Here is a 12,918-nt window from a genome sequence, read left to right on the forward strand (position 1 = left end):
CGAGTCAGGTATACTCTCAGATTTATAAGAGATGATAATAAGCTGCTGCTGTAAACAATTTAGTATATTTTGCAACTTGCACTTTTTGAATTGTAGTGAAATACATGCAACATAAATATTACCATCTTAGCAACTTTTTTAACTTTTATTCAATAAATATAAATTTTCAAAGTACAACTTTTGGATTGTAGCAGCTTTTTCCCCCCATAACCTCCCTCCCACCCACAACCATCCCATCTCCCACTCCCTCTCCCATCCCATTCTTCATCAAGATTCATTTTCAATTATCTTTATATACAGAAGATCTGCTTAGTATTTACTAAGTAAAGATTTCAACAGACTGCACCCACACAGAAACACAAAGTATAGAGTAATTGTTTTAGTAGTAGTTTTACTGTTAATTCACATAGTACAACACATTAATGACAGAGATCCTATATGGGGAGTAAGTGCACAGTGACTCCTGTTGTTGATTTAACACTTGACACACTTATTTATGAAGTCAGTAATCACCCGAGGCTCTTGTCATGAGCTGCCAAGGCTATGGAAGCCTCTTGAGCTCACCAACTCCGATCTTATTTAGACAAGGCCATAGTCAAAGTGGAAGTTCTCTCCTCCCTTCAGAGAAAGGTACTTCCTTCTTTGATGGCCCATTCTTTCCGCTGGGGTCTCACCCCTAATGGTAGAGTTAGAAATGTGCCAGGGGATTCCAGTTCAATCCCATCAAGGTGGCATGTACCAATGCCATCTCACTAGTCAAAGTGATCAATTTCAGTTCATAATTGATCATAATGATAGGACTAAGTGTCAAAGGGATCACATAAACAAGACTAGTGTCTGCTAATAATAACTGATAGAATTAACAAGGAGAGAAAGATCCAACATGGGAAGCGGGATACCCAGCAGACTCATAGAATGGCAGATGCCCTAGAAAGCACTCTGGCCTCAGAATCAGCCCTTAAGGCATTCGGATCTGGCTAAAAAGCCCATGAGAATTTCTCAGGCATAGAAAGCCAAGACACTGTGGCAAAAAAAAAAAATGACCTAAATGCAAGATCTTAGCAACTTTTTAGTGTAGATCTCACTAGTGTTATATATGTTGACATTATCATGCAAACAATATATAGAACTCTTTTCATGTTGCAAAACCCAAATTCTATATCCATTAAACAATATCCCATTTCTTCATCATCCCCAGTCCCTGCAAACCACCATTCTACCTTCCGTCCATATGAATTCAACTACACCTGGTACCTCATAGATAAGTTGAATTACATAGTACTTGGCTTTTTGTGACTGGCTTATTGTACTTAGCATAATGTCATTGATGTTATGATGTGTGTGTCAGAATTGTTTTCCTTTTTAATGATGAATAAAATTCCACAGGAGTGTCAATTTGTAAAGTCAACAACAGGAGTCACTGTGCACTTACTCCTCATGTAGGATCTCTGTCCTTAATGTGCTGTACATTGAGACTTAATGCTATAATGAGTACTCAAACAGTATATTTCGCTTTGTGTTTCTATGGGGGTGCAAACTGTTGAAATCTTTACTTAATGTATACTAAACTGATTTTCTGTAAAAAAAAAAAAAAGAAGAAGAAATTATCAATTCCCAACTTGACTCTCACTGGGATTAAACATGACAATAGGTCTGATCTGATCTGATTTCATCATCATTTAAAAAATCATCTATTATTTTTCACTTTATGTTTGTGTGGGAGCAAACTGTTGAAATCTTTACTTAATGTATACTAAACTGATCTTCTGTATATTAAGAGAATCGAAAATGAATCTTGATGTGATTGGAAGGGGAGAGGGAGTGGGAAAGGGGAGGGTTGCGGGTGGGAGGGACATTATGGGGGGGAAGCCATTGTAATCCATAAGTTGTACTTTGGAAATTTATATTCATTAAATAAAAGTTAAAAAAAATTCCATCGCATACATAGGCCAGATTGTGTTCATTCACTCATTTTTTCCTTCGATATTTGGGTTGGTTTCATCTCTTGCTATTCTTAGTACTGCTGTTACGAATATAGTGTGCAAGTTATCTCTTAAAGACCCTGCTTTCATTTATTTTCGATATGTACTCAGAAATGGAATTGAGATAATTATAGATTTCCATGCAGTTGCAAGAAATATAGAGTTCCCATATACTGTTTCCACCAACAGTAACATTTTATAAAACATAAGAATGGTATCAAAACTAAGATACTTTACTTTGCTGTGATACATTTGACATAATTATGTTTACTAATTGGCTATTTAAAATATACATATATATGAATTTTTTCCAATGTTGCTGAAATATCTTACTTGCATAATTTTTCATTTGATGTCCTTAGATTTTTAGCTGTTCTAGATTTTATATCATATTTCTGTAATTATTTAGGTCATTACCTCTAATGCAGTGTTAAATAAAAGTAAAATGGGATCCATCGTGTCACACATCTAATTTGATGGGAATAACCTAGGTTTCTTCATTAAACATTATTCTAGCTTTTAGATGGAGATGTGTAAATCCTGTCATGTGAAATAAATTGAATGTTTCCTATTCATAAAAAAAGATACTGACATTGATACGATATACCTGCCTCATTCATATATCCCCAGTTTTACCTTTGCTCATGTTTGTGGGGCGGTGCATTTATGTAACATCAGTAAACTGTTCTGCAGCTCTCAAAATTTCTCCTTTCAAAAATGTTATGTACCTTGAATCTTCTACTATGTAACCATATAAAACTGGCTTTTAAACTCAGTATGATGCCTTTAGGATCTATCAAGTCATTCCATGTGTCAGTAGTATATTCTTTTTTTTTTTTTTTTTTTTGGTGTGGTATGGATGTGATACAGATCATTTAACCATTCACCCACTGAAGGACATTGGCTTTTCCACAGTTTTTGGCTATGAACATTCTTGTACATAATTTTGTGTAAACCTAAGTTTTCATTGATCTGAGATAAATGCCCAGAGGTTCAATTGCTGAGTTGTGTTGTGGTTGCAAGTTTAGTTTTTATAGCCAGAGCCATTAGGCAAGAATAAGAAATCAAAGGGATACAAATTGGTAAGTTGGAAGTCAAACTATCCCTACTTGCAGACGGCATGATTCTATATATAGGGATTCCAAGAGACTCCACTAAGAGACTATTGAAACTCATAGAAAAGTTTGGTAACGTAGCAGGATATAAAGTCAATACACAAAACTCAACAGGCTTTGTATACAAATGCCACAGCTGAGAAAGAACTTCTAAAATCAACCCCATTCTCAACAGCTACAAAAAATATAATACCTTGGAATAAATTTAACCAGGGTTATCAAAGCTATCTATGATGAGAATAACAAAATAAAAAAAGAAAGAAATAGAAGAAGACACAAAAACTGTAAAAATATTCCATGTTCATGGGTTAGAAGAATCAGTATCATCAAAATGTCCATACTACCAAAAGCAATTTACAGATTCAATGCAATACCAGTCAAAATACCAAAGACATTCTTCTCAAATATAGAAAAAAATGATGCTGAAATTCTTATGGAAATACAAGAGATCCTGAATAGCTAAAGCAATCTTACACAACAACAATAAAAAAAAAGCTGGAGGCATCACAATACCAGATTTAAAGACATACTACAGGGAAGTTACAATAAAAAAAAAAAAAAACCCTGCTACTGGCACATAAACAGGCATGTAGACCAATGGAAGAGAATAGAAACTTGAGAAATCACTCTACACAGCTACAACCAACTTATCTTTGACAAAGGAGCTAAAATCCATTCCTGGAGCAAGGACAGTCTCTTCAACAAATGATGTTGGGAAAACTGGATCTCAACATGCAGAAGTATGAAGCAAGACCCCTACCTCATACCTTACAAAAAAATCCACTCAAAATGGATGAAAGACCTAAATCTACAACCCGACACCATCAAATTATTAGAGAACATTGGGGAAACTGCAAGATATTGTCATAGGCAAAGACTTCTTGGAAAAGACCTCAGAGGCACAGGCAATCCAAGCCAAAATTGACAAATGAGATTATAACAAATGGAGAAGCTTCTGTACTGAAAAAAAAAAAAAAACCACTCAGCAAAGTGAAGAGGCAACTGACAGAATGGGAAAAATTATTTGCAAACTACGCAACTGATAAAGGATTAATATCCAGAATCTACAAAGAGATCAAGAAACTCAACAACAACAAAGCAAACAACGCAGTTAAGAAACAGACAAAGGACTTAAACAGGAATGTTTCAAAACAGGAAATCCAAATGGCCAACCGACACATGAAAAAATGTTCAGGATCATTAGCTGTCAGGGAAATGCAAATCAAAACCACAATGAGGTTTCATCTCTCCCCAGTTAAAATGGCTCTCATGTAGAAATCAACAAACAACAAGCACTAGCAAGGATGTGGGGAAAAAGGTACCCTAATCCACTACTGGTGGGAATGTAAACTGGTGCAGCCATTGTGGAAGACAGTATGGAGATATCTCAGAAATATGGATATAGTCCTACCATATGATCCAGCCATCCCACTAATGGAAATTTATCCAAAGAAAATTAAGTCAGCATGTAAAAGAGTCATCTGTACTCCCATGTATATTGCAGCTCAATTCACAATAGCTAAGATATGGAACCACCCCAAAAGTCCATCAACTAGACTGGATAAAAATTATGAGATATGAACACCATGGAATAATACACAGCAGTAAAAAAATGAAATCATGTCATATTCAACTAAATGGATGCAACTGGAAAAATTTATTCTTAGTGAAATAAGCCAGTCCCAAAAGGACAAATACTATATGTTCTCCTTGATCTGTGGTAACTAACAGATCACCTATAAGGTAATCTATAGAAGTGAAACTGACACTTTTAGAAGCAACGACTTTGAAGAGCCCTTGTCTCAACTGTTGAGGAACAGTTCTTTTTTCATACTATTTGTTGAACTCTTTACTTAGTATAGAGTTAATCATATGTGTATGAAGTAAATTAAAAATAGATCTTAGTAAAAAATAAGTATGGGAATAGGAGAGGCAGGAAGAAGCAGGTGGGAGTGTGTATTTATGAAATGCAGTCTTCATACCTTAAATGAAAGGTTAAAAAGTAACAAAAAGAAACTACCAACATTTTTTTCCAAGATAACTGTACCATTTTATATTCAACCAACAATACAAGATGACCCAGATTTTCAGGTTCTCTGCATCCTCATTAGCATTTGATGCTTTCATTTTTTTATATATTTTCACCATATTAACAAGTATATAGTAGTGTCTCATTGTGGTTTTAATTTGTATGACAATAATGACTAATTATGTTCATGTGATCATTTGAAAATTTCTTTACTGACTTCTAGTATTTAATCCAAGTTAGTTTGAAGAAAACAACATGATTCAACTAAGCAAAGAAAAGTCAAGGGAAGAGGAGAGTGTATGTGAGAATGGTATTTTAAAGGGGAACACTGTCCATTTTATAACCTTATACAAACTTATCTTCTCAGATTCATCTCACATTTCACATCCAATATAACTCATACTCCCAATGTTCCCATATTTTCTGGTCTCTATATTTCCTTACATTATTCTGTCTTGTTTTTTCATCCTCAAATGTCCAGATTCTAAAAGTCACCAAGTTCCATCTCAGATGCCACTTTTTTCATGGAATTTCCATTGATCCCAGTAACAGGAATTTCTCTTTTCTCATCTGGACTTTATTAATACCATTTTAGAAGGCCGGCGCCGCGGCTCACTAGGCTAATCCTCCGCCTAGCGGCGCCGGCACACTGGGTTCTAGTCCCGGTTGGGGCGCCGGATTCTGTCCCGGTTGCCCCTCTTCCAGGCCAGCTCTCTGCTGTGGCCAGGGAGTGCAGTGGAGGATGGCCCAGGTGCTTGGGCCCTGCACCCCATGGGAGACCAGGAAAAGCACCTGGCTCCTGGCTCCTGCCATCGGATCAGCGCGGTGCGCCGGCCGCAGTGCGCCAGCCGCGGCAGCCATTGGAGGGTGAACCAACGGCAAAAGGAAGACCTTTCTCTCTGTGTCTCTCTCTCTCACTGTCCACTCTGCCTGTCAAAAAATAAAAAAAAAATAAAATAAAATAAATACCATTTTAGAAAGTTTTCCATTTTTTCTTCATATCCCAGTTGTATGTCACATATCCTAACCATCCAACCTGCCTGTGCATCCTGGAGCTAGTGGCAACCAAATCAATTCTTCTATCTCCTAGCCCAGTCGTGTTGCCTAATATCAACTCCCTCCAATAAAGTGCATTTGTTAAAGACCAAACTCATAGTGTCTTTCTGGAAGGAAGCAATTCTCTTCATAATTATCCAGAGAAACACCCTAGAGATGCAAACTATTTGTTGGGCCTTAGAAAAGAAAGAAATTCAGTCATTTGCGACAACATGGGTGGAATTACAGAACATTAGCCAAGTGAAATAAGCCAGACACAGAAAGACAAATACCACATAATTTCGCTTATATGTGGAATCTGAAACAATTGCATTTAAGAAACAGAGAATAGAACTGTGGTTACCAGAGGCTGCATGGAGTTGGTGGGGGAGATGATAGAGTATAAAGTCTCAGGTAAGAGGAATGTTTGAGATATAGGAGGCTATGTGAAACTTCCTGGAAGATAGCCATCAATGAAAGGAGGGCCTCAATCCTATAACCACAAGGCACTGGATTCTGCCAACACCTGGATGAATTTAGAAGAAGATTCTTCCCTAAAGTCTTCAGAAAGGAATACAGCCCTGCCTACAACCCGACTTTAGCTTGTAGCAGACTTTGGACCTCCAGAACTATAAGAGAATAAGTGTGGGTTGTTTGCAGCCACTAAGCTTGTGGCAATATGTTACTGCATCAACAGAAGTCTTATTAATGCATAACCTCAGCCATCAGGGTCTCATAAAAAAAGGGATCCTAATTAGATCAGACTGCTTGTTGCTGACCCTGGAAATCCTGATTCAGCAGGATTTGCAGTGGGGCTTCAGAGGTTTCATTTCTACCAAGTTCACAGGGGATGCTGATGCTGTTGTCCAGTGACCACTCTTACAGAACCATTGGTTGAGAGAATGGGGTATGGATGCAGAATGAAATTTTGGTTTCACTATGTATTAATATTTGACTTTAAAGTGAAATATTTAACTTCCCTTTGCCTTAGTCTCTTCAACTTTATATTATATAAAGTTGGAATGGCTGTGCTAGTATGTATTCTCATAAGCTTGTACCGAGGATAAATAATAAATGATTGAATGTATGTCAAATGTTTAGAAAAGTATCTAGTACATAGTTAGACCTAGCTAAATACTAACCATTATTACTTTACTGTCTACTTGACCTTGAAACTAAAATGGAATCCCATCCTTTCCCAACTGTCTTCCTTTTATTCTCATTTTCTCTGATTTACCTATTTTTTGATGAAAACATCTTTAATAAAGATTTTACTAGGATCCTCCTGTTAACCTTTTAGACCTGCACCTGTTCAGAGATACCGCTTTCTCTGCAAATCTGGCTCTCATTGGGTAATAAAAACCTCCAGCAACAGTTGCAAGGAAATGTTTCAGGAAAAGTGGACTGCTACAACAGCAAATATCTCTCCCTCAGCTATTTCTTTCAGTATTTTCATAACTGAACTGTTCCATCTCACTCTGGATGAGCTCCAGAATTATTGTTCTCCTGAGGATTTGATGAGAAGATACTGAAAAAACATGTTATTTACCTCAAGTTTTGTTAAACTAAACAAAATAATTTATGTATCATGTTGTGTCTTTTTGATAAGCTGCTTCTACTTATGTATGACAATGTATGGCTTATAAATAAATTGAATCAGCAGAAAAGGAACTTTCAGCTCTTCAAATTGTCAATCTCTGTTGACAGCAGCAGCAGTCTCAGCTAAACACTGACGAGGCCAGCAGGGCACTAACTTCCCGCCTCCCCGCCCAGGTGCAGGCTGAGTTGCCCGTGGCCTCCGCAAGACCCCCGCCCACACTCTCCCCTACCAAGCTGCCGGTAGACGGGTTCTCAGCCTAATTGCATCGTTATCCATCACAACTTTGAACCCAGGGAAATTTACACTGGGTGTTGCAAATTTAACTGGTAATGAGATTGTTGCTTCTCAAGCTCTCCAGCCTCTTCACTTTGAAAAGCAGGATGTTTTTTGCTTGCCTAGTGCCCATGGATCTCAAACATGGGTATGGTCCCTAATCAAACGGGTGAGGTTCCTAATCCCCATCCAGGCCCCCAGCGGGGTTCGTCTCCCCACCAAGCCCCCAGAACAGGACCAGATTCACATACCAATCCCACCAACTCTAGCTCTGAACTTTTAACTCTTTGCACTGCTTGGATCCTACACAGAATTGAAATGAGGCCAACCAACCCACCAGTTGGAGGGGGGAGATTTAATTACAAAGTATTTTTTAAATCCCAGGAAATCTGTATTTTTTATTGCCTCTGTTGCTTGTTCAACCAGGAAAGCCTCTGATGTGTGCTAAAAGCATCTTTTGAAAGTGCTGATGGGGGATACATCACCTCAGAGTCAGATGCTGTCAAATAAGTCACCCTCCAGTGAGAAAAGGAGACAACCTCCTCACTGTGTGGAAACCTTTAGGCTAGGCAGCTCTACAGAGAAGGCAGCAGGAACAGGGCTGCCACAGGCTCCCAACCCTGTGTGAAACCATACTGATGATAATAATAATATGTAACATTATATGTAGCATGATCAGCAATCATAATATAATGATATTGATTACAATTCATTATTTATTAACATCTGGTCTTCAATGCATTAACTTAGTGGGGCCTGAGTTTAATTAAATATTGCTAACACCTAAGGAGTCATTCCAAATAAAATGCCCAGGTAACACTCTACATACCAATCAGATCAGAATCTCTAGGGACAGAGGCCGATGGAAAGTGTTTTTTTAAGAATGATTCCAATGTATAAAATTTTGGAAGCCACTGCCTGACCCTACAGGGAGACGTTGGCAACTCTGGCCAGGCAAGCAGGAGCTAACTTTTTAAGCTAAGCCAACTCTACATATAAAGTTTTTCCTCCTCCGTCCTCCAGTCGGTTCCATCCCTGCTGTTCCTAAATTTTTTAAGTCCTCCAGATATGTCTTTTATGCAGAGACTGTAAGAAACAGCATATGCTTTAAAAACACTACCATCCTCTCATTACCCATTCCAGGCTCCAGTCAGTCTGACCCACATTGTGACCCTCATCTCCTCCCTCGCTTCTCAGACTACAACCATCCTGTTCCCACCACCATAGTGTAGTTCCTACATCCTGGCTCTAACTGTTCACCTTGTAACCATCAAGGCAGACACAGCCCAAATGTGATCTCCATGAAATTTACCCTGTTTATCTTTTTTTTAAGTTTTATTTAATAAATATAAATGTCCAAAGTACAACTTTTGGATTATAGCAGCTTTTTTCCACCATAACCTCCCTCCCACCTGCAACCATCCCATCTCCCGCTCCCTCTCCCATCCCATTCACATCAAGATTCATTTTCAATTATCTTTATATACAGAAGACACCCTGATCATCTCTTAAAGTTGTGTCTCCCAATCTCAGGGGAAGGTCAGTAGATTTACTGAAAAGAGCATGGAACATGGCTCTGTAGTAGAAATGCTAGCTGTTATTTTTTTCCTGCCCAAGGGCTTGACGTTGTTCAGTTAATTTCATTCTCCCCTTCTTTCCTTAAAACTGACCTTGGACTGCCTAACACTGTACTAGGAAAAAATAAACCTCTATCTTGATCCACCAGATCTCTTTATTAACAAAAGGACCTAACTTCCAATCTCAGGGGAAGGTCAGTAGATTTACTGAAAAGAGCATGGAACATGGCTCTGTAGTAGAAATGCTAGCTGTTATTTTTTTCCTGCCCAAGGGCTTGACGTTGTTCAGTTAATTTCATTCTCCCCTTCTTTCCTTAAAACTGACCTTGGACTGCCTAACACTGTACTAGGAAAAAATAAACCTCTATCTTGATCCACCAGATCTCTTTATTAACAAAAGGACCTAAATTCCACTGGAAAAAGCACTTACCATTTTGAAATCCAAACCATTTTTCTGAACCTTAGAAGCAGAGCTTTGAGGATTTTTGTAAAGGCTTATTTTATTTATTTGAAAGGCAGAGTTACACACACAGAGAGAGAGGGAGAGATAGATAGATCTTCCATCTGCTAATTCACTCCCCAGATGGTTGCAAAAGCCAGGGCTGGGCTAAGCTGAAGCCAGGAGTCTGGAGCTTCTTCTGGGTCTCCCACGTGGGTACAGGGGCCCAAACACTTGGGCCATCCTCCACTGCTTTGTCTGGCACATTAGCAGGGAGCTGGGTAGGAAGTAGAGCAGCCAGGAGGCAGTTTAACTTGTTACACACAATGCCAGCCCGAGGATTAATTAAAATCACCACACAGTTGCAGGAACTCCAAAGATTACAGTTGATACAAAGTCTGTATCTTACTAAATTAATCTAATAAGAGCTTCTCACTTTGTAGACAGTGGAATTGAGTACTTAAAAGGGTAGTGATTTGCTCAAGGACACAGAACAAATCAGTGGTAAATGGAAGAATTGAAACCAGTGCCCCTGACCAGCACTGTAGTGTAATAGGCTAAGTCTCCACCTGTGGTGCTGGTATCCCATAAGATCCTGGCTCCTAGCTTCAAATTGGCCCAGCTCTGCAGTCATCTGTGGAGTGAACCAGCAGATATAAGACTATTCTTTCTGTGCCTTCCTCTCCCTCTCTCTATAACTCTGCCTCTCAAATAAATAAATAAATCTTAAAAAAAAAGCAGGGCCCCTTTTGATTTGGGACCAACATAATATATCAGCATAGCTCACATATAACTACCTTCAAGTCACTGCAAGCAGTAACCAAAAGCTGTTTGTTTAAAAATCATGTTAGTATATTACCAAAAACAGAAGACTGAGAATTGTATTTAAGCTTGAAATGTTTGAAGAAATCTTAGAGACGGATAACCAGCAGTCAATTATGACCACACTATGTATGTAGTAGTTTATTATACCACCACTTACATGAAATTCACACACACACACATACAAACACACCCCTATTTCTCTGTTCCTATACTAATAATTCATTGTACTAACAGCAAAACAAACCCTTCCTGCCATGTTCTCTTCCTAAAAAATTTCAAAATCACCTTCTCAGGTTCTAGAACATATCTCACTGAGAGATATCAGTTGGAATTGTATTACAATTTCCAGAGAATAGACATCTTTATTATAATAGTGCCTACTATGTGACATGTACTATTCTGTGTAACCTTCCACATGCCAAGTCATTTTCTAAGCATGTACATGTTTTCAAAAAAAGAAAATTCAAAAGCAAGAGAGATGCTTGCCCTCTAGGAGCTTATATTTTAGCAGAGGTAGACAGGCAATAAATGAGTGGTATCATATGTGAGAAGGCAGCAAACAAGGAAGTACAGTAGGATACAGGAGATCAGGGAGGCAGGGTGCAAGTCACAACCTTATACAAGGGGTCTACAATAAGTTTATGGACATGCATATTATGAAGAAAGCATGCTTGGATTTCAATTTGTTTGCTTTAAGGTAAACCAATATTTTAATTGCATTTTCTGCAAACTAAATCTTCTTGACTCCTAACTCTATGAGGTAGAGTATCGTGGTTATCAACAATTCACAGAGAAAGGAAACTGACGCACAAAACAGTTAAGCTAAGCAAATTGCCAACTTAGCACTGCCAGAAAACAACCGAGCTGGGATTTGAACTTGAGCAGGCTGGGGACCCAGATTCCTGGAGCCAGAGTCAATCATCTTTTTTTAAATAAATAAATATATATGTATTTATTTGAAAGGCAGAGTTACAGAGAAGCAGGAAGAGAGAGAGAGGAGGGGAGGGGAGGGGAGAGGAGAAGAGAGAGAGGAGAGGAGAAAGAGGATGAGAGGAGAGAGGATGAGAGGAGGGGAGAGGAGAGGAGAGAGCGGAGAAGAGGAGAGGAGAGGAGAGAAGAGGATAGAGAGCAGGAGAGGAGAGGAGAGAAGAGGAGGAGAAGAAAGGAGAGAGGAGGAGAGGAGAGAGAGGAGGAAAGGAGAGGAGAGGGGGGAGGGGAGGAGAGAGGAGAGGAGGGGAGGAGAGGAGAGGAGAGAGAGGAGAGGAGAAAGAGGATGAGAGGAGAGAGAGGATGAGAGGAGGGGAGAGGAGAGAGGAGAGGAGAGAGCGGAGAAGAGGAGAGGAGAGAAGAGGATAGAGAGCAGGAGAAGAGAGGAGAGGAGAGGAGGAGAGGAGAGGAGAGAGGAGGAGAGGAGAGGAGAGAGAGGAGGAAAGGAGAGGAGGGGGGAGGGGAGGAGAGAGGAGAGGAGGGGAGGAGAGGAGAGGAGAGAGAGGAGAGGAGAGGAGAGAAGAGGATAGAGAGCAGGAGAGGAGAGGAGAGAAGAGGAGGAGAGGAGAGGAGAGAGGAGGAGAGGAGAGGAGAGAGAGGAGGAAAGGAGAGGAGGGGGGAGGGGAGGAGAGAGGAGAGGAGAGGAGGGGAGGAGAGGAGAGGAGAAAGAGGATAAGAGGAGAGAAGAGGATAAGAGGAGAGAAAGGATGAGAGGATGGGAGAGAAGAGAGAGGAGAGGAGAGGAGGGAGAGGAGAAGAGGAGAGGAGAGAAGAGGATAGAGAGCAGGAGAGGAGAGGAGAGAGGAGGAGAGGAGAGAGAGGAGGAAAGGAGAGGAGGGGGGAGGGGAGGAGAGAGGAGAGGAGAGGAGGGGAGGAGAGGAGAGGAGAGAGAGGAGAGGAGAAAGAGGATAAGAGGAGAGAGAGGATAAGAGGAGAGAAAGGATGAGAGGATGGGAGAGAAGAGAGAGGAGAGGAGAGGAGAGGAGAGGAGAGGAGAGGAGAGGAGAGGAGGGAGCGGAGAAGAGGAGAGGAGAGAAGAGGATAGAGAGCAGGAGA

General features: G+C 39.8%; 1 protein-coding gene across 1 annotated transcript in view; it reads left to right on the top strand.

Annotated features, from left to right (window-relative positions):
* The window catches only part of LOC138847567 (uncharacterized), a 668,340-nt gene that overhangs the window by 526,053 nt on the left and 129,369 nt on the right, over positions 1–12,918 (top strand). The window contains exon 12 of the mRNA XM_070066705.1: positions 7,869–8,000. Coding sequence (XP_069922806.1) covers positions 7,869–8,000 — 132 coding nt within the window. The remainder of the gene's footprint in view (positions 1–7,868; positions 8,001–12,918) is intronic.

Source organism: Oryctolagus cuniculus, chromosome X (genome assembly GCF_964237555.1).
Source record: "Oryctolagus cuniculus chromosome X, mOryCun1.1, whole genome shotgun sequence".
Classification (NCBI taxonomy): domain Eukaryota; kingdom Metazoa; phylum Chordata; class Mammalia; order Lagomorpha; family Leporidae; genus Oryctolagus; species Oryctolagus cuniculus.